This window comes from Diabrotica undecimpunctata, chromosome 1, assembly GCF_040954645.1.
Source record: "Diabrotica undecimpunctata isolate CICGRU chromosome 1, icDiaUnde3, whole genome shotgun sequence".
Taxonomy (NCBI): domain Eukaryota; kingdom Metazoa; phylum Arthropoda; class Insecta; order Coleoptera; family Chrysomelidae; genus Diabrotica; species Diabrotica undecimpunctata.
In genome coordinates, this window is record NC_092803.1 from 58986484 (window position 1) to 59010490 (window position 24007).

The following is a 24007-nucleotide window of genomic DNA, read 5'->3' on the forward strand; positions in this document are numbered from 1 at the left end:
TATATATATATATATATATATATATATATATATATATATGTATATACTGTTACGATTCGGAAATATACATGGAGTTTTAAAACACAGAAGAAAAAAATTGACAAAGACTGTTATTTCTAGATATAAGCATGTGATATCAGTTAGTATTAAAAGAAACTTTACGGTAAAAATTTGTTTGTAAACAAATTTGATGAACAGATAGATTTAGTACATTACTTAGGTAAAATTAAATGTTGTATGAATAGAAAGTGTTTCGTTTCAAAATTCAGGGAAATACGGTATCCAGCTATGGTCTTGACAAAAATGGAAAAGTTTAGAAATTCAATTTATGCAGATTCTTTTGTTGGGTGTGTATCGAAAACAAGTGAAATAATAATTTGATGGATTTTGTAGAACCTGGAAATTCTGTGTTTGTTTGAAATACTAAACGTTCATTGGTTGGAAATAGAAAAGGAAAGGAGACGGTATCCGTTTGATGGGATTTTGAAAGTAGAGAAAAAGACAGTACGTTCCTATTCGTAAAAAGAGTAACATCTGAAGCTAAAAAGAGATTGAATATCGGTAAGTCTGAACAGTAGAAGAAAATTAAGTTGTGTGAATAAAACAGTAATTTTGTTTTCGAAAGTGTTTGAAAAAGTGGTAGCAGTGCTGATTCCATGTATGCTGACTGCTAGCAGTACAGAAATTAATGTTAACAGCATTTGTAAGTACCAATACATTATCATTATATCGGGAGAAGCTTAGGATAAGAGAATTGAGTAAAATGTAAGAACAATAGAACAGATATATAAAGTTTTGATACGGAACAGTAACTTACTTAATTTATAAATTTGTTTTTTTTATAAGTTTTGTAAAGTAGTATAGGTTATTTAGTAAAGCGATTCAGTATTGGCTGCGCAGCTTTTAATTGTCAGGCAGCTTTTGATTGTCAGGATAGAGACGAAGCGATATTTATATTAGGTTTGTTTTATATTTATTTATAAGTCTCCCAATTGGGATTGCTGGCCCTGAGATGTAGAGTCTCTATATGGACCTTAGGTAGCAACTGAGGGGTTAGTTTGTAGAAGTAAATATGTTTCAAACTTTAACATCATGTAAATTTATCAGCAGAGATGTAATATATAACAAATTTAATATCATATAAAGGGTTTTATCCACATATTTAGTAGCTTTACTCATGTATACCTGGTAACAGCACTGATGATGGACTTGTTAGTCCAAAAATGTTCTGTGATATAGTCCAAACGTATTCTTTTTGAAATAAATATACCTTTTTATAAAGGATTTTTTAAATACAATTTTTGTTATCTACAACTTACTATATTACCGCAATTAACATCAGCTTCGGACCTATATGAGACAATGTATAAAACATAGACCCATTCTTCCATGCCGAAGTCAAATTAATAGTTAACTGAGTAGCAGTTTAATGCTGTTTATAGTGAGAAAAACATAATTATGATGCAAAAATATACGTTTAACAAGTCGATCACATGAACTGATGTAAATGAGATGATGAAAATACTAAAATAAGACGGAATTAGTAATTCTTAAAAAGTTACTAAATTTAATGGAGTCAGACAGCAAATCTCAGAATCTCTGTATATTGTCTCCTTTAATCTTTAATCTCTACTCTGAAAGAATATTTAGCGAAACTTTGCGCGAATTTCAAAAAGGCATTCTACTAAGCGGGTACCGGTTAAACATCAAATATGGAGATGACACCATAATATTTGCGGACAATCTAGAAGATGTACAAGTATCTATGACCAAAATCACGTATTACAGTTAAAATTGTGGACTCAATGTAAACGTAAAAAGGAAAAAGCTGATGATAATTAATAAAGAAACAGATAACACGAAGTCAACTCTAAGTTAACTAAACTACAATAGAATGAGTGCCGCACTACAACTACTTCGGCACCATAATAAATGCAAAATTGACCAAAAACCAGGAGTTAAGAGCTCATCGGTTAAAAGTTAAATTTACTTCCAATAGGATGAGGATAGATTAGGGAAAAGCTAGATTCGCTTTAAGAGCCTCTCTCTTGGTATAAAAGTACGAATGTTGCGATGGTACGTCTTCTGTCCATTTTTATGGACCTTGAACAAAGATATGTGCAGAAAATTGGAAGCATTTGAGATGTGTCTATATCGGAGAATACTTAAGATCTCGTGGACTGACCAAGTCGCAAATAAGGAGGTCCTCAGAAGAATGAACAAGATTTAGAGGTACTGACCACCATCAAACCTCGAAAGCTACAGTAATTCGGACATCTTATGCAAAATGAATTCAGATATGCCCTCCTTCAAGCCATCTTGCAAGGAAAAATATTGGAAAGCAAGGTCCAGAAAAATAAACATGCTTGTTGAACAACCTTAGAATATGGATTAACACAACATATGTGCTGCTTTTCCGGGCTGCTGTAGACAAGATAAAGATTGCCATGACGATCGCCAACAGTTGTCACGGACAGGTACACCAGAAAGGAGAAAAATATGAATTGCACTTAGAGTTGATTCGACAGCCACCATAATATTCAGATCTGGCTCCGGTGACTACTGATTGTTTCCAGACCATTAGACCTCAAAAGAATAGTCCAAAGAAAGGGACTGAATTGGGAAATTTTACGCATACTGAAGCATATTTTGGGCCATAGACAAATATACAAAAAAGAATGAGTCGAATTTTAGTCTATTGATTATGTATTTTAGAAAGGAACTACAACGGTAAAATATGGAAAATTTAATTTTGAACCACTTTGCTGTAGATGTTTATGTACGGAAACCGCGTAGAATTCACACAAATGCACCCTAGTGAGACAAATTCACCCGTTTCTCAAAAACGCACCGATTAAATGGTAGCACTCCGGCGGTTTTTTCATATTTGGGGTCCATTGACCATATAAAACAATAAACCCCCTTTAACCTACTAGTTCCTTTTAGCCCTATTTTTGTAAACATAATCAATAGCCTACTTTAGCTAAGACTATGTTTGTAAATAAGGTAGAGTTTAGCCTAAAAATTTTAATACTATTAAGACCGCTATTTATGGAGGAAAGTAATATATTTCGGCATTTTGGAATGAAAAATATATAAAGTAATATAATATTACAGGTTAGGAAAACATAATAGACAAGTCAACGTTAAACTTGATAGCCATAAATATATTAGTAACGCCTGGTGACGCTGTGATAAGAGCGTCAGTTTACTGTGTAAAGTGTAAAAACTCAGAGAGTTCGAATCAAGTTTGGAGAGGAATTTTTAAAAAAAATTCCTTCTTTGTCGGGTCGTTACTCACCCAAGGTACCGCAGTGGTTCGGATATAATAAACCATTTTTGTAGACAAAAAAGTCGATTTTAATTGTTAACAAAGTATTTACTCAACACACATACTACAAAGTAACCGTATATATCATATGTCACTGGCTATCAGGCAGGCAAGGAGAAACCACCTGATTATATTCCCTAGACTACACTTCAAATGAATGAATAGCGTAACACAAAAAGGAGAGATGCCATGTCATCTGGCTAGCTACCGGCGCTATCCTGATTCCGGGCCAGACATTGTAAAATGGGTCATCAGGCACGAGCGCACGTGCAACCAGGCCACTCGTGGTAAATGGGAGATTATTAAAATTGATGAATATAGGGACATGGAATGTCACAGGTCTTCTTCAAACTAAGAAACTTCAATAGTTGAGAAAGAGCTAATAAGGCAAAATTTAAACATATGTGATCTAGCAGAAACCCACTGGAGAGATCAAGGACATTTTAAAACAAAAAACCACACTATCTACATATCAGGATCTGAAAACACAGGATACAATGAAATAGCCATACTTATAAACAATAGAGTATCGAAATATATTAGACAATATGAAACGATAAACAATAGATTCATAAAAATAACATTAGAAGCAAAATCAGAGAATTTCCATGTCATTTACATACATATACATATACCCACAACAGATGCCACAGAAAAGACATTGACTATATTTACAACAACATAGAAAACATCTTGAAGAAAATCCACAAAAAGTTAGTCTATATTATTGGAGACTTTAACGTCAAGGTGGGGAAAACTGAAAATGAACCACATTTGAAAGATATTGTCGGGTCATTTGGCTTGGGCATTAGAAACAACAGAGGTGAACGTCTTCTAGACTTTGCCACTGAAAACAATCTAGTGATAAGAAATACACTTTATAAACACTACCCAAGAAAGCTCTTAACATGGATTAGTTCAAATGAAGAACATAAAAATCAAATTGACTACATACTCATGAAGAAAAGATGAACTGCGGGGTCAAACTACATACAACTAGAAAAATACATTAGACAAAGCAGCTAAGAGTAATAATACAGAAGATTTAAAGATGAAACTGATAAGCACAGAAAAACAAAGCACAAATATTAGAAGACATAAATAAAACGTGGAATAGAATAAAAAGCTGGATATAGCCTAAAAAGAGTGCACACAGCTTAAAACCCAGAAGAACAAACCCTTAGAATTAGTGAAAAAAGAAGAGCTATGCTACAACATGCCACAAAAACAGGAAGCCACACTCAAGAAATAGCGCAACTGAACAGGAGAATAAAATAAATGTGTACCAGGGATAAAAACAACCATATAAATAACGTGGGTAAAGAACTGGAGCAACATGCAAACTACCACGAAAGTCATGAACTATTTAAAAAAAAGTTAAATATTTGGCCCGAGAGATCAAGCCACAACTTCAAGCCATTCAAGGTCACGATGGAGAAGTAAAAAACCGACATAGAGAGCATTTCAGAGACATGGAAAAATTACTGCTTAGAATTTTACAGACACTTTAAAAGATACTTTAGTCTCAGAATACAAGAAACATGCAATCAGAGCGGCAGAACCAATAATCTTACGAGCAGATGTAGAAAAGGCTCTTAAAAAACTAGGAAATCAAAAGTCCCCGGGTATTGATGGCATACCAGCGGAATGGAAAGCTAAATGGGCAATGGGCAAGATTGGTGCACATGTAATACTGGATATGTGCAACATGATACGGATCCCAGGTGAATAGCCCGATGAATGGTGCAAATCAACCTTTATGCCTATCTATAAAAAAGGATCACTAACTGTATGCAGCAATTGCAGAACTGTTGCCCTTACTCCTCATGCAAGTATAATCCTGCTACATATAATCAATAAACGGCTAAAGAACTTTCTATTACCAGAAATAGCCGAAGAGCAATGCGGATTCGTACCAGGAAAAGAAACGCGTTAGCAGATACTGAACACTAGACAGATTATAGAAAAAGCGAGAGAAGACAACATACCAATGCTGCTCTATTTCGTAGATTACACAACGGCTTTCGATTTAGTAAAATGGGATTCCCTCTGGAATATAATGACAAATATGAGAACACCCAACTACCTAGTTAGTTTCGCAACAATCAGTTTACCTTTTCAAGATTAAAAACTTTGTCAATGTGTAATAATTTTATTTTGTACATAATTGTAATAATTTTGAAAATTTTTATTAAAAGTAATAAAAATAATACATATTGCTATAATAAAAATTTCAAATAGTACTAAATAGCTAAAAGATTAATTATATAAGAAGTATCACGTTATGTATAATCTGCGTTGACTTATTCTTCATCCGTGGAGGTGTCTTCATTAGTCATGTTAATAATTAATGGTGCCACCAAGATGTCTAATGTGTTGTCCAAGTCCCATATTTTTTCTTCTTCTTTTTATCACATGTTAAATGCATTTGTTCCAGTTAAGGGAGTGACATTGTGTAAAGCGTGTTTAAAAAGTTCTTTAACGTCTGCAAGTTTGTAAGTGGTGTTATTTCTTGCCACGTTCCCTTTTACTTGGGCTCAAATCAACTCTATAAAATTTAATTCACAGTGATAAGGCGGCACTCTGAGTACTGTAATGTTAAGTTTTTTGGCCATTTCGTCTACGACATGCATTTTTACGTGTGAAGGTATGTGTTGCCTAGCGATTTGCAAAAGCTCCAATTTTAGAAAGTAATTTCCAAAGGATATATTTTTATTAATTAATCACTGTCTAATATTTTCTTTCTTCCACGCTGTTGTATAAAACTGTTCGCGGAAACTGTGGGCTTGGCGGTTGCTTTTAACATTGTTGTCTTGCTGTATCTTGGAAACCGTATGGCCTTCATTTATCCATGTCTCATCCAAATAATATATTCTTCGGTTTTTTTCTCTGTGCTGTTTAATTTTTTAAAGATACTGTTTTTTCCAAGAAACGATTTCCGGACTGTCCATTAACATTGATGATGTTGATGATGATTAACATTCTGTTAATGGTTTCACACAAAAAATTTAATTCGTGAAGTATCTTTCACAATCGAGTTCTACTGATGCCCAGTACATCATTATCTTGCAATGCGGCATGAATTTTTGAAATTGTTGGAATTTCCTTGGCAAAATAAAAAGAACGGACCTTTCTTCGAATTACACTTTTAACATTTTCATTAATTTGCAGTGGTCGTTTCCCTGATTTTACAACAGGATTCGTGATGACCCCTTCTTTGTCCTCCTTTCTTAAATTATAAATTGACCTCTTGGAACATCTTTTTACTTTACGCACATCCCTACAACACTGTCTACAGAGCACGTAGGATTATCGTGTTGTAATGCTTTGAAAACATTTAATATGATGATCTTTTCATTGGCCGAGAACGCAGTGAGCTATAGATGTTTTGCTGGAGAAAAATCCGCCATGACGCCGTTACGACAATCTACCAACGAGTATTTGGGATTTCCAAAGATTCAAATATATACAGGTACGGTGTTTACAACATTTGGAAGTTGCCCACTTTAAAAGTAATTAAATAATTACATCAGAAACTAATTAAATATTTGCTCATGCACATTAAGTACAAATTATTAAAATGCAATGAATGTATGCAATTAAACTAAATGTAATTACCAAGTCTGATCATTATTCGTAATTAATAAAATGTAATAGATATCATAAATTTATTAATAAAAACGTATTAAAAAATTATATAGGATTATATTTAATATATATATATATATATATATATATATATATATATATATATATTTAATATTATATATAGAATATTATATAAGATTTTATAGATCCTAGCTGAAAACCTAAAGAATGTTGAAATAGTGGGCTATTAGAATATAGCTGTAGGTACATTCCTTTACTGAACGGACATCTGAAATGAACTTTAGACAGGGCTGCATATTGTCACCATTATTGTAGAACATATATTCTGAATATATAATGAGAAAAGTACTAGACGACTGGGGTGGAGGAATCACTATAGGAGGCAGAAAAATTAGCAAACTGCGATACGTAGATGACACATACATTGCGCGTCACGAAAAAGAGGCCACCTAAAATGTTTGCAATTTTTTAATTTTTACGAATCACACCACAAAGTTATTGTCATTAGATTTTTGTGTAATATTTAAGAATATGTTCTAAAGCAGTATGCAATCATTTTTTAAATAATAAATGTCAAAAAATAACTTTTTCCAAAATAATGATTTTATTGAAAAATAAAAAAAAAATAATATTGTACATTTTTCTGTTTGCTTTATAAAATTACAATTAAGTCGTGATTATCAATACTGTGTATTATCACCTCTATTGTGAATTACACTCCTCATTCGATTTGGCATTCAATTGATCAATTATTGGAGCAGGTATTCTGTTTCTTACCCTTCGGTTTATTAGGTCCCAAATATGTTCTATCGGGTTCAAATTTGGACTTTGAGCCAGCCAGTTCATTTTTGGCACACCCACAGTTTTCAGATATTGCGTTACCATTCTGGCTACGTGTGGCCGCGCGTTGTCTTGCATAAAAATAAAAATGTCGCCGACAAACCCAGCAAAAGGCATTACATGCTCATCTAGAATTTCGGTATTGTATTAGTGTGCATTCGACGCTCCTCTATCAATAAATACGAGATGCCCAAATGCCCAAAACATTACCGAACCTTCTCCAAAAGCAACACGTACTCGTCGAACACAAGCAGCATATTGTTCCCCACGTCTTCTGTATGTTTTGATGCGACCATTGAGCCATAAAGAACCATCCTGGACTCATCACTAAACGAAACATTTTTCCAATCTTCTATCGTTCAATTCTCGTGGTCTCTAGCAAATTATAGTCGGAATTGTCGATGTGCTGTTGTTAACAAAGGTCCTGTTGCTGGACAGCGAGCCTTCTTTTCACGGTAGAAGTGCTTAGAGTCCACCTGTGAGCATTTTAAAAACGGTTTTGGATTGATCTAGCCGTAAAGAACCGATTTTGCAAAGAAGTGCGTTGTAAAGAACGGTCTTCTCTGGCCGTCGTGATTCTTCTCGAGCCTGATCCTGGTCGTCGTTCGTGAGATCCAGTCTCTTCGAATCGTTGGTAAATTTTTTGGACTATACAACGACTGACTCCAAGCTGTCTGGCCACTTCTCTTTGACTCATTCCATTATTAATCAAAGTAACAATTTGAACAGATCTAAAAAATCTCTTAGCCATAGTTTTAAATTTAAAAATTGCACAAGTTTACTCTTCGAACAACTGTACACTAGTGAAAGGTTTTTGAAAAACAGAATAGCCCTATTTCAAGAAATATAAGGTACAAACAACATGTGCATTATCCGAAGTCGTCCACATAAGAGAGATGTCTCATGATGACTTGTCCACGTTCCTAGAAATGGCAGGATGGATAATGAGCTAAGGGTGACAGCTCCCTGGGAGGAATGCACAATGGGTCAATTGTGGCCTAAGTGCTGTGAAACTTAACTCGCCCTCCCTACTCTACAGATACAGATATCCGAAGTCGTAAAACTGATATCAACTCTCCAAACTTATTACCCTTAATTGACCTGTCGGTACCGTTTGTTGGTACCTAAAAGACGCTAAAAGTGTTTCTGCATTGTGAGAATTTAGTTACAATAGAATAAATTGTATAAACTTAAAGTTATTGAAAAATTCTTACAAAATTATAGGTGGACTCTTTTTCGTGACGCGCAGTGCAGGCCGCCGCTAAGGTATTGGCCGCCCGTGTGCAACTTAATATTTGCCGCCCCCCTTCCAAAACTTTAGACATAGGTACATACTATTATTTAAAGAAATGTGCAGAACATGCATAATATAACAATAATAATTTGTAAATAGATAAATATTTACTTGAACATTTAGACTAATCTCCATGATCCAACGTCCATATATTATCCTAATGTATATCCTATCCTAATTTAATAACCATGATCCAACGTCCAGAATATGTATATCCTAATATCCTAATTTAAACGACTATTTAATTAAAATAAATCGTGAATAGAAACATAAACACATAAAAAAACTAAAAAAGCACTTTTCTGGCTTTCGTCTCGGAAAACTTTTTGACAATATCTTTAATGTCTAATGTCGCACACACTTCATGTTCTATAGATAACATTGCAGAAAGCAGAAACACATCTTACTACATTTGTTATTTGTTCTACGTGCGCCCCAATGTTTTTTCTCCATTTCATATAATTTTTGATGAGCAGAGTCAACTGTTAATCCTTTTTTTAATGTTGTAGATAGTTCAAACAGTTTTTGAGAATATTTTATATGAGCTGCACCGGATTCATGTCTTTTTAAAACAATCGCTAAATGTTGCCAGTCACTTACCCCATTAATTCCCCTAAGTAATTGTCGGCTGCTTTCATCACAACAAAATAGTTTATAAGGTGCATAAAAAACACTATTTAGTGATAATGAGTAAAGTAACCACGGGCGATGAATTCGGTCTTGATTAGGTAATGTACGATAATAATAAGTTTCTGAAAATTTCCTATTATTTGTATCTCTGGGGAAGTTAGTTTTTGTAATTTGCTGAGGAAAATTTTCAACAAGAAATGAACTTCACTTGGATTCATATTTGCAGGCCATTTTTCAGGAACATCTAAAACCAAGTATATGCTGGATTAACTGGAACATTAATTGTTCTGTCTTGGTTGGTGGTTTCAGGTTCACGCATCACAGCATCAGCACTCGCACTATCGCTATTATTGTCATCAAATCATCAGTCTCTATCCGCAGGAATATTCAATTGTTTCGTACTTTTTTCTATGGTTTGGACTTTGCTTGAAGTTGAAGGTCCTAAATTTATATCCAAGTCTTCTATATTTTCATGTATGTTTTTCATCAAAAATGATTCCAGTGCACCGCTAATTTTTGTTTTTCTCCTCAATGTTTGCCTCTTTTATTTTTCTATATTAAAAACCTGAAAGTCGTTTTCTTTTTCTTTCATACATTTTGAAATTATCACTTAAGAACGAAGCCGGGCGAATTTGACAAAATAAATCCAAAAACACTACAAATAAGTTGTCCAAATAATGTTTCTCCAAATAATATGTAGCCGTAACGCGTATACGAATAAAATTGCTCTGATCTCGACGTTACTTCAAAATACAGTACCTACTATGCAAAAGAAACGGGTACACTACTATATTTTACAAACAAAATCGTTTATCAAAAGCGTGTCTAAATTCATCGAATTCTCAACTAAGACTGAACATAAGACATAATAACCCATCTATAAACATAACCATAGGAACAATATTATCACAGAAACTTTACAACCACTTGCCTAAATTCTTGTAAAGTATCTATGTGTGAAATCTCAAATAACTGAAGTTCGAAAGCCGCCAGCCGCTTTGAATTAAAAAGTATTCCCGAAACTGCTTTATGACTGTACCTACAAAAGGGCGGCAGTTCATCCAATAAATAATATTTTCTGACATTTTTTTTAGATTAGGATAAAAAAAAGAAGTATACATGATAAATGAAACGCATTTAAGTATTATCACGTAATGAATAATTATTATTGTTTGGAATATTAGAGTTCACAGAATTATTTGAATCATTACTATTTAATTATTTGAATTTATTTTTGTTTTAAAAAAGTATTATCATCAGTGGACTGCTTTTGGCCGCCCCTATTGTTTGCCGCCCGTGTGCGATGCACACTTGGCACACATGGTAGCGGCGGCCCTGGCGCAGTGTATATAGTAGCAGCAAATGAAGTCGAAATAATTACCAACACTGAAGAGCTAAGCCGTATAAGCGAACAATTCGGACTTCAGATCAACACCGGAAAAACAAAAATAATGATCAAAGACAGAGTAAATAATAATCTACCGCACATACATCAAGTGGCGAATCAATTCTGGAAGAGCTTCATGTAAATGACAGGCTACAAAAAAAGGATTCCGAGCATACCTAATTTACTTCGGCCACGTATCTAGAGGAACATAGACCGTAGAAACTATTGGTAATAGAAGGAAAGGTAAAAGGCCGAAGACCAAGAGAAAGATTTTCAACACGATTGACAGACCAAATGAAGACTCTGGTGGGAAACATTCCTCTATGAAGCCGTCCATATGGCTAATATGGCTAATACGACAGAAAGCTATTAATAATATTTATACTGTCACCACGCCCTGACCAGGGCTTAAATAATGCGCAAGGGGATATGATTAATAATCCAAGCCATAAAATAAGAAATAAAATTTAGAATAATATTATACTTGTATGCCTAAACATTACACGAAATTTTCTTCTTTTGACGCGGAATTAATAGTTTGTTATGTTAATATCTTTGACCAATTTTTGGTCTATGATTGTTTCAACGTACCAAAAAGTAAATAATGAGACAGGGCATAAGAAGGTAGTTTCATCTAGTTAAACAATGATGTCTCACTTAAAGGTTATATGAAGAGTATAATATAAATATTATACCTGTATTTGTAAGCTTAAAGGAAACGGGTAAACCGGAGCTATAAAGTTCAAATGTACCAGGAATCGCATTTGCATAACATACGAGCAACTTTATGGAATTGATAATGATAATTCTATTGAAGTTGGACCACAACAATCAACGACTTGGTTAAAGTTAAAGTTTCTAAAACGGTTCATTAGGCGTTTAGACCTTAGATTAATGAAACAATTATTCAGGTTTCATTAATCTAATGTTTAGACATAGTATTAATAAATTAATCAACTAAAAACCTAAAAAGATACCAGCTGAAGAACAAATTTGAGGAAAGGTGTGACTCTACAAGGATTTTCAGAAGAACATTTAATTATTATGTCGCCAGTACGAACGAAACATTATTTCCAGTTTAACAATAATACTTTATGCAAGCTATGTAATATGAATGGAAAAGTAGATAATGCACATTAAAATAGTATATTAAAAAATACTATGCGGCTATGAACAAAGAAAACATAACATTTGAATATTGCGTAACTATGTTTTCAATTATTTTCCCCAATTACTTATTTTATCGATATTATCGCAATCACAGATTTTCTAGGTGACCTAACTTCCTGCTTTGTCATGAGAAAGAGAGCATCCGCGATCCATTGACAAAAGAAAACGCCTCTAAAACACCTGTTTGCCCTTATTCCTATCTGCCCTTTGACTCATCTTAATCAATACCAGCCTTATGAATGAACATTTTAAATTACCATTGAATTAAATTCAACGTTGGCCAGAATAATATTACCGAAAGAATAGTTTTTCTTTTGTATATGACTGTAGCATATGTTTAAATGTGAAATTTTTTATTCGTCTGATTCTTTTTATAATTAAAAATGTCCTTTTAGGTACTTTTTTACGAATGTTTTAAAGAAAAAATAAACTACAAAAAATGAGAAATTATAACTTACAGCCGGATCTTTGAAAAATTTAAGTCAAATTATATATTGAACTTGTGAAACAACCCTTATAGTGTGTATATAGAGCTTTTCTATAATTTAATAGAGTATATTTAATTAATTATTTACCTGGATTTTATGTTTTGGAAGATATAACCGGCACTATCACTAAACTGAAACTGACAAGTTTTAAGGTTATGTCTACGCGAATAAATGACGTAATAGAACATAAAGAATTAAAGGGTAAGAGCGTGGGACGTTCAGCCGATTTCCGCAAGCGCATGTCCCTGGGGTTTTACCATGGGAATTGCAGGTAGAAGGAGGAGGACAATTATTATTACCTATTTATTTTTGTTAACGCAGGAAAAGTGAAATCTGTATTTTCTTTTAAACTGACCAGAAATATCAAACATGTAGTTCTAGGCCGCATTTATATCGATTTTGTCATTGTGCGATGTGGAATGCTGTAGTCCAGGAAAAAGCTTTAAAAACAAGAAAATCATAAATAATATCAGGTAAAAAAGTAATACAAAGAACTAAGTAGGTGACTTAGTAAATGAATAACTATATATCATACATTACTAGTGGATTAAATATTATGAATATTTAATTATTAAATATAATCGTAAAATGCGGAATTTTTGTTTAGATTTATATTTCAACATATTGCAGAACTTTAATTATTTTTACTATTCATTACATATATTTGTTCAAATTTAATGTTATTTATTATTTTTAATATTTTAATGGAAAATTACGTCAACATAATGGGCAATAAGGCCTGTTCTGCGTTGCCAAAGGCAATTGTAATTAGCAACCGATTTCACGTCATAATAGTCTGTTTTTGAATCTTGTCAAAGTTGTAAAGTAAATGTACAACAATCAGTCTCATTATTTTACATTTTTCGCTTCAAAAGAGTCTGTCTGAATCCATCAGGCAGACTACTAGAATAATCGTTTGACTAAAATCCACAAGGAAACTAAGTTCCTGTAGTTGGCTGTATACCATATATTTAAAAAAAATTTCAATAAAATCCTTTAAGAGTTTGTGTCTGTGTGGGTTTCCTATAGATACTGAAGTCGAAGTGGTCATTTAATCTAGTGATGACTAAATCAAAGCCTCGTTATTCTACACTTGAAGAAAAGTTCTTAATAAGCATAACATACAGTCCATTTATAAAAGTCCATTTCTATTCCATAGAAAGGGAAGTCAACAAATCGGTACTAAGTTTTACCCCCTATTCAGAACGAATCATAGCAATCCAACTAAAGTCGAACAAAGGAAAAATTAACATTATTCAAGTCTATGCACCGACAGCAGAGACAGAGGATGAGGAAATAGAAGAATTCTACAAACAACTTGAATACATTCTGGAATCGACCAAAAAAGAAGAGGTCACCGTAATCATGGGCGACTTCAACGCTAAAGTTGGTAATGTGAAAACCGATGGATGCACTGGTGAATTTGGACTTGGACAACGAAATGACCGAGGTGAACATCTCATACAATTTTGCCAAGAAAAAGAATTTGTAGTAATGAACACAATGTTCAGATTAGCAAACCGTAGATTGTACACGTGGACATCACCAAGGGATAATGCAGACAACATTGTCAGGAATCAAATCGATTATATACTAATCAGAAGCCGGTTTAAAAACTCCATCTAGTCTACAAAAATCTATTCAGGCACTGATATAGAATCGGATCACAATCCGGTGGTGGCTGTAGTAAATATAAGATTCAAGAAACTACAGAAAAGTGCAGTTAAACAAAAGATAGACGTTAAGCAACTGAAAAACGCAACTATACTGGAAAGGACAAGAGAACAGGTAAACAACAATCTTAGAAACATCGCTGCAAAAAATAGGAACACAGGCAATGTAGAGAATTAATGGATGGAGATAGAAAAGGCCCTTATGACAGCTGGTGAAGGCTCCTTAGCTCCAAGCAAAATTAAGAAAAAGGAATGGATGACAAACGAAATTTTGCATCTCATGGAGGAAAGGCGAAGAAATAAAACCAACAAGACAAAATACAAAGAAGTGAACCGTGAAATTAAGAGAAAAATTAGAGAAGCCAAAGAGAACTGGGTTATGGATAACTGCAAGGAAATAGAAGAATATGATAGAAAGTACGATAGCTTTAACATGCATAAAAAGATCAAGGAAATAACAGGTAAAAAAGTGAAACAAGCATCCATAGTAAAGGACGAAAAAGGTAAAATAATTACAGATTTAAATGAAAAACTGGCAAGATGGACAGAATACATTGAAGAACTTTTTGCAGACGAAAGACCAGAAATAGCAGTGGCAGAACCTACAGACGACACAACAGGGCGTGAAATCCTAAAAAGCGGGGTAGAATATGCTATAAGGAACACGAAAGGGGGTAAAGCTGCAGGACCAGATGAAATTCCTGTAGAATTGTTGAAACTAATAGACGACGACGCACTTGAAATACTGGTGAACCTCTTTAACACAATTTATAGAACAGGCATCATACCAAAGGAATGGCTCTCCTCTACTTTTGTCACAATCCCGAAGACGAATAACGCCAGAGAGTGTTCAGACCGCAGAACTATAGCATGGATGAGCCACACACTAAAAGTATTTTAAAAAATAATTCACAAAAGAATATTTAATAAATTAGAAGAGGACATAAGCGCCACACAGTTTGGATTCAGAGGTGGACTGGGAACACGGGAAGCTTTGTTTGGTCTGAGTGTGTTAATGCAAAGATGTTTGGATCTAAACCAAGACCTCTACGTAGGTTTCATAGATTTTGAGAAGGCCTTCGATAAAGTCAGACACCAAAAGCTGTATGAAATCCTAAGAAGCAAAAACATTGACAGTCGCGACATTAACATCATATCCAGGTTGTACTGGGGACAAATAGCAAAAATCAAAGTTGATAATGAGTTAACCAAAGAAATTGAGATTTGTCGAGGTGTGCGTCAGGGTTGTGTGCTTTCTCCACTATTATTCAATATATATAGCGAAACAATATGTCAGGAAGCGCTCCTAGAGCAAAACATTGGTATGAACATTAACGGAGAGTTAATTAACAATATATGATACGCTGATGATACGCTAATAGTAACAGATAACCTAGCAAATTTACAGTTTTTAATGGAAAACATAAACACCCATACCAATAAGTATGGTCTATAACTGAACATCAAAAAGACTAAATTCATGATTGTAACAAAGAAGCTAAGTCGATGAGGATGCCAGGAACTGCCTGGGAACGCGTTCATGGAAAAGAACAGCGGTAAATAGAGATGGTTGGAGAAGCCTGTTGAAGGAGGCCAAGGCCCGATTTGGGCTGTAGCGCCATTGGATGGATGGATGGATGGAACAAAGAAGCTATACACCAATGTGAATCTAACCATAAATAATCTGCCAGTTGAAAGAGTTACGTCCTACAAATATTTAGGGGTTTGCTTCACTGATACTAATGACCAGACAAGAGAAATCAAGAGGCGAATAGAGATAGCGAGACAATCGTTTGTCAAAATGAAAAAGTTCCTATGCAGCCGGGACATAAATATAAACTTAAGAACGAGAATGTTAAGGTGCTATGTTTTCTCCGTTCTGCTGTACGGCATGGAAGCCTGGACACTGAAAAAGATAAACATCAAAAACATTGAGGCATTCGAGATGTGGTGTTACAGAAGAATGTGGAAAATACCATGGACAGAAACCGTAACAAATCAATATGTTCTGCTGAAGATGGGGAAGGAATGCGAAGTCATAAAAACCATACAAACGAAAAAACTGGAATATCTGGGACACATAATGAGAGGAGAAAAGTACTCTCTGCTTAGACTCATAATCCAAGGAAAAATCTCGGGAAAGAGAAATGTGGGACGTAGGAGGATTTCCTGGTTGCGAAATTTAAGGGAGTGGTATGGGTGTAGTTCAATACAGTTGTTCAGAGCTGCAGCCAACAAAGTAAAGATTGCTGTGATGGTAGCCAACCTCCGATAGAAGACGGTACTGCAAGAAGAAGACAGTCCATTTCAAGAAGAAACTAACTGAAGATCCTTCGATAACCGACAGGGTACATGTAACCTAACTGTAAACCGGGTGCTGTTGAATTACCAAACAGACAGTATTAATGAAAAACATGCGGGCCCACATTGCATGAAGAATGGCAAGTCCTTGGTTGTTGACTACCTATTAACTGAGCAGATTAAATAGTTCTAGACAGAGGGGCTATTGAAGTTATTTAATGACTATTTTTAAAAATAAGGATAATAAATAATAAAAATAAAGTTTGAATAAAATCCAAAACTGTGGCTTAAAGTAAAAGTAGTAGCACCACTTCAATTAGGCAATAACAATGAAACACAAAATAACTACTAATCAATCGCCCTACTATGCCATTTATTTCTTCTTCTTGTAGTGCCTATCCATTTCGAATGTTGGCGACCATCATGGTAATCTGTATTTTGCAAACTGTGGCCCTGAAAAGATTTGTGGTTGTGTTGAACCACGTACGTATATTTTTCATCCAGGAAATTCTTCTCCTTCCTGGTCCAAATTTTTCTTCTATTTTCCGTCCTAGTTAGTAACGTGGTCGGTATGGGATATTTTCAGGATTCTCTTTTAAAATGCAGATCTTGCTTTCTCTATTCTAGATTTTATTTCTAGGGAATGTTCCCTATTTTCATTGACGTTCGTACCAAGATAGGTGTATGTTTTTGCACTTTCTATTGGTTAACATTCACACTGATTCTTTTAATTTGCTGTTCCTTCTTAGAGATCATCATACATTTTGTTTTCTTAATGTTCAGTGAAAGTCCATATCTCTTACTCACTTTTGTGATTCTATTCATTAACTCCTGAAGGGCTTTATAACTGTCAGCGAATACTACCGTGTCATCCGCGTATCTGATGTTATTGATTCATTTTCCGTTAATTCGAATTCCAGCTTCAACATCTTCTTCTGGCCATTTATTTGAGCTATATGAAAAGATGATTTTACACCGTATTCAAAAGGCAGTGGATTTTGAATTCATTATCCAATACTTTGAATTCATGGTTGGAAATCATGTATCCAAAAAATGTTTTGTAGCCAGTGCCAGCGACCGGCCTATTATGCGGTACTAGTTACAGGACTTCCATAGAAGAGTTAGAAGTTACTATAGACAATATGTCTAAATACTACAAGAAAAATTACCTTAAGCCAAAGCTCTCAAAAAAAAACTAAGGGTTACATTCAAGTAACTTGGAAAAAAAGGTTCTGCAATATACAAGTAAAAGCTTTCATCCGAACATTATTCCAAAACAGAAAAAAAAGCTGATGGGATTTGATCTAAAGAAAATTCACACGAAACTAGAGAATCGGAACTGATAAAACCAAAAATTATAAAGATATCTTCAGAGAATATATCTTGAGTTGTTCAAAAATAGAAGTCAAAACGAGCAGACCGGTATCTAGCGATGTCATAAAACTATTTAAGGGCTATAGAATATAACAAAGTCAGCTGATTAAAGAGATAATGTTCTTGTTCTTCTTAAGGTGCCCTCTCCATTACTGAAGGTTGGCTATAACTACAGCAAATTGCTCTCTATCGTGAGCTGTTGTTAGTATCGAATGTGTGTCCATGCCTCTTCAGTCTCTTACATTGTTCAGCCAGGAACATTTTCTTCTTTTTCGACCTCTTCTTCCTTCCACTTTTCCTTCCATTATCAGTCGTAGGAACTTGCATTTTTCTCCTGTGTATATATAGATAACTCGTTTTTCTGGTTTTCACAATATTTAGGAGTTCTCTCGCAGTCCCCATTCTTCTCAGCACCTCGTTGTTGGTCACGTGCTCTGTCCAAGAGATCTTCATCATCCTTCGAAAAACCCACATCACAAAGGAATCACACGTCTCATACTTGTGATTCCGGGAGATAATGCTCTACAGTTCACTAAAACAACGCAAGGACCCTGCGAATTTGTATTAATAAGTAACCTAGAAATTGATTGCGGATATTGTGAACATGAAGAACCTGTGGAAGGGAGTAGACTTGACTCTGGTAAAGTCCATAGATATGCTTAGGAGCCCTCACCTACCTATTGTCATCACCTGCAACATTAAGAAAGAGAATGGGGAAGCAATAATCAGGACCCACTTACGGAAGAAAACCAAACGAAACAACGGTTAATAAAAAGTTGGAAGATCGGAGAGGATGGCAAACCCTACTTTATTAGATCGACGAGATTTTTCAAAATATTAAATTAATAATATTAAACTAAAAATGGTGTTTTTCAAGACCACTAGAGGTGCTAATGATCCCACAGAGTCCTATAAGGGAACATTCAGCCGGTAAGACAGTTTCCGTAGAACTTACTATTGCTATAAGAAGGTTGAATGTAGCTTTAATACAAGATTATTAGGTTCGCCCAGACTAAATAAGAGATATGTCGGATATTAATGAAGAGCTTATGTATAGCATTCTTAAGTCCCTTGGACTTTATTCATATTTGGACATACTATGATACTGCCGTTAATGAATTTTTGTTTCAGGAATTTAACAACAAAAAAGTTATATATCCCAGGACAAGGAAGTATGAAGGGCATAATTTTTGAATCAGAGTATGATCTTGAACAACATTAACTAAGGAAGATAGAACAGCTAATACTTTTAGAGAAGAGAAATGAACTTTTGTTTAGAAATTATGTACAAAACTACAGGTTAGATTAGGACTTGAGTACATAAAAAGAGAATGGAGACCCATAAGGGTAGCTTTTATATTTAAACTAACAAAGCTGTACAGGAAAAATTTAAATCCTTATACCGATAAATCTGTCATTTGCATTTAAAATTGATGATAAAATTGATTAAAAGAAAAACTGTTTGATAGGGACATTAGGGATAATGTATTTGTTAAAAGTCCGATTAATCAGAAACATCTCGTTCAAAGGGTGGAGTTAAGTATATTCTCGATATGGAGGGATCATTCGACAACATCTCCTATAAAGCAATCACAATAGCAATTCGGTTGAAAAAAATTGCATGCTGAAGAGACGTGTGATATACGCAATGTTCTTGAACTACAGTAGCAGCACAGGTAGTCAGAGGAAGTCCTTGGGAGGAAACTTTTTCTTCTTTCTTGTGAAATTTGGTCATGAATGGGCTGATAGCTAGAGTCAGTAACGACAGACAGTTAAAAATAGAATCTAGAGTATGATTAATTTAATTTCCCAAAAGTTCACAATCATGAAATTTACGAAAAATATAAATTTAGAGGGATTAGGTTCACGAAACCTTAATGGTAAAAATATAAGTTTGATGAATGAAGTAAAGTACCTTGGGGGTAATACTAATGACTCGGAGCTTATGTACTTCGAATTAGCAGATACAAAAAATGGATACTTTTATGGCAGCCAGACGCACTCATGGTTTAAAAACAGAGATGTTATATTGGATCTGTAACATGCCGCCGGTAACACCAACATAAGCATGCTTAAAATGCAGCAAAAAAGTGTGATCCAGCACACCAACATTGTGGCTGTACTGAATCTCTTTTGTCTGCACATTATTATAAAAGAAGGAAGCGAGAATTAGATACTATAGACTGCAAGTAAATCGGAGTAAAGTAATGGTTAGATCAGGATATAGGACCGTCATAAATAAAATTAGCGATACTGTATGGACGAAAACTTCTGACCACCCGTCACCCGGATACAGATTTAAAGTTATATTTTAGGTGAACATACGGCCACAAGAAAGCCAATCTGCATTAAGGTAACAATCGTATTATAAGTGCAAATATACTATGCCATTCATTAAATAAACAGTTCCTAACTTGAAATAAATTACTTGGAGACAAAAGTTAAAATAGTTAGCAATGTATACCTATCGTGTTATGATATGGCTACAATCCTTGTAATCTGAACGATAAACCGAAAGTGAAACTGAAGAAATAAGTAGTTTCGACAACGATGAAAGTAACGAGGAAAGGTAAACTACGGAATAAGAGCGTAAGAGAATAACTTAGGATTATTCGGACACATGTATATTAACGAAAAGGCAATTGAGAACAATTTAAGAAACAGGAAATTAACGGATGTCTATTATTGTATATTTAATAGAGTAAAACGAATTATAATATATCTATTATTTCGTAGTTATTTGTGTTATAAAACTACACTACTAGATATTCTGCTCCTCTCTTGTCTTCATCTCACGTTATGCTGTTCATGTACATATAACAGAAAATGCAGTTTAGTCCGGAAAAAGTTTATTTAATGTTATTTTGAACGACTAAATATTTTAAATCGTAAAATTATTGTTATTATCATTTAAATATTATATCAATATTTGGAACAATTTAAACGAAGCTATAAAGATTCACTCACCCATTCCCATCTTCTTGCTTTCTGCTTTGTAGCTCCGCCAGAAGTCTGAACTGGTTCTGAGGATAAGCCAGGATTAGATGTTCAGAAGATATAGTGGTCCATGGTAAGCCGCAATGTTCTGTGTCTACCAAATTTCTGAATGGACGGATTGTTTGAGGCAAGCCACAGGATTTTGAGTCGACTTCGTCGTCACTACCACAACCACTAAAAGAGATTATAATAGATAAAATATTACAACAAAATAACAAAATAAGTATTTTTATTATTATTATTATGACCAAACTATAAGTACATATCAATTAAGCTAAGGCCGGCTCCACACATGGGACCCAACGTTGGCGCCATCGTTGAAGCCAACGTTGGGTCAACTGTGTTCCCACGTTCGGTGAGGCATCTAGACATTGGGTTGAGTATTGGGCTGATACGAGTCTGTTCCCTTGAAAAGGCGAATTTTATGTGACAACTAAATTATGCGCAAATAATAATTATACGCCGATTGGAACACTGCTGTAGCGCCAATGTGTGGTCGGCATCAACGGCAACACCAGTATTGGCGCCAATCCCTTTGATGTGTACGCAAAAACCGACAGTCCACGGAAAACTCCCAATGTTGGAGCAAGTCATAAAAACGTTGGCGCCAACATTGGCTCCAACACAGTTTTGTCGGTACACACATGGACGAACGCTGTTGGGGCCAACGTTGGCCCCCATGTCTGGAGCCGGCGTAATAGCAATGTCGAAATTTCAGTTTTTGTCTTCCACATTGAATAATCCATTTCATATACGGAGATCAAGAGGCTACTTAATTGTGTCCTGTCAACTAACCTTTTCCGACTTTTCCTAAAATTAAAAAAAAATCGAAATTTAGCTGTAGGTAACAAATATTTGTAATAATATAATTGTGTGCCTTATTCTCTATACAAATATACAAAATTTATATTTTTCTTGTTGTTTTAACAATTTTAAGGGGGTATTAAAAAAATATAATTTTTGTGAACAGGCTTTTAATGAAATCAAAATAATTATAATAAATAAAAAATTTTGGTTCCACTAAAACACAAAACAGTTACTTGTATGTTAATAAATAAGGAAATTAAAATTTTACTCTCGAAATCCATACAGATTACTGATTATTCCAAATTTTGAGCATCATAATTATCCTAATAATGCCTACATAATCCCGTCAGTAGCTCTGTTTTACAGTTTTTGCAAGAATTGTTCTTCGACTTTTTTTAGTGCTGCAGTACGTACATCGTCCATGAGTTTGATTCTGGGGAGCAATATTCTCAGTTTCTATGCCACATATTTCAGAAAGCTGCAAACTGATTATTCTCTGAATGATTTGTTGTTGTGCTCGTCAACGAATGTGGGTTAAGTAAATGAAATCATAAAATTTATTTCAGCAACGGCCATGACACTATAAAAAATGACCATTAGCCAACGATGAGTTGTACGAGCGCAATTGTAGGCTACGCACATTTTGCCGACAACGTGGACACCTCCTGTCATTTTTTTGTAGACCATGATTATTTCCGGTTTGTCAGTTTCAACAGCATCATGGTAATGCATGGTCAATACTAACAAGATAGTTCTTTTTCGTTTTGGAGAATACGAAACGAGCGAACACTTATCTCTAAAAGCGAACATAATGGATTTTTCTGATCTTGCTCATAGCATTTGAAGACAATCATCTCACGTTTATTTGGACGTAATGTCCCAACTATAGTAAGACGGTGTTGCCTTAATATCTTCTTCATAGCTAAAAAAGTTCTCAAGTGTGACATTTCTATTTGATCCCAAGATAGGTGAACTAAGACGAGGTGCTAATGCCAAATTCGAAGTATCCCGTTGTAATCGTCCCTCAGGCTGTTTCCCTATGTACACAAGACATTTTGGCGTCCACTAAGGCATATGTTTTTATTCCATAACAATTCGGTTTCTTAGGCATATAAATCTTGAAATGACATTTACCTCGAAATGCTTCGAGTTTTTCGTCAATCGTGGTGAATGCTGACAAATTGTAATGTTTGGACAAATTAAATACAAACTGGTCGTAAATTTCCCAAATTGGAGCTTTGTCGACTTATATTCTTTCTTGCCTGGTAGCTTTATAGTCGAAACGAATATGTTTTAACAAAAACTGAGATCGTATTCGGGACATTGAAAGTCTGAATATGTCCATAGCCATTCCGTTTGTCCTAAATAAATCTTCAGCGTTTCTCCGGTTATCTTTTCTAACACCAGAAATTATATAAAAGTCCCGATTTTGCGAAACGTCATAGGCTTGTATTTCTATAAATTTTATTGACGTAAGTAACAATTTTTTCCAATAAGTTTGGAGAAAAGAAGCATTCCCAAATTTCTGAAGCTTTATTTTTATGCCTTATATCTACTTTAGGTCTAGGTAAATGGATGACAATATTTTCAGCGCGTGTTCGAACAATCCGTGCTGATGCAGGATATTTTCGCCACTTGGTTGTTCCTTCTTAACCCATAAGACCGGGTATTCTTGCAGCTTGTTCGACTAACATTTCTTCAAGAATAGGTGAGTTTTGTTAATTTTCAAACTCCTCTTCGGAGTCTATATTCTTAATACTTTCTATAACATGGACGTCTATTAAACTTCAATCATAATCATCATCTGGTTCTGAATCTGAATTAGTTAAAACTTCCCCATGAAGCTGCAGTAGCCATTCTTGTTTCCTCTCATAATTCATTATAAACGTATGCCCTAAAATATAATATAAATCATTACTACAAACAAAAAATCAAACAAATTATTCTTACCTCAAAATGTAACGGCAACTATAACGGAACCGATTCGTATATATAATAATAAAAATTTCTATTAATGATACATACTGTCCACTTGCCAAACTACGACTGAATAGACACATGTACGTTTGAGAAAGGCTTTGGCCGCCAAACAAAAATTAAAAAATA

General features: G+C 34.5%; 1 protein-coding gene across 2 annotated transcripts in view; it reads right to left on the reverse strand.

Annotated features, from left to right (window-relative positions):
• The window catches only part of LOC140449696 (phosphatidylcholine:ceramide cholinephosphotransferase 2-like), a 302843-nt gene that overhangs the window by 251916 nt on the left and 26920 nt on the right, over nucleotides 1-24007 (reverse strand). For both annotated transcript variants that reach the window (XM_072543001.1, XM_072542994.1), the window contains exon 2: nucleotides 21065-21268. In XM_072543001.1, coding sequence (XP_072399102.1) covers nucleotides 21065-21268 — 204 coding nt within the window. The remainder of the gene's footprint in view (nucleotides 1-21064; nucleotides 21269-24007) is intronic.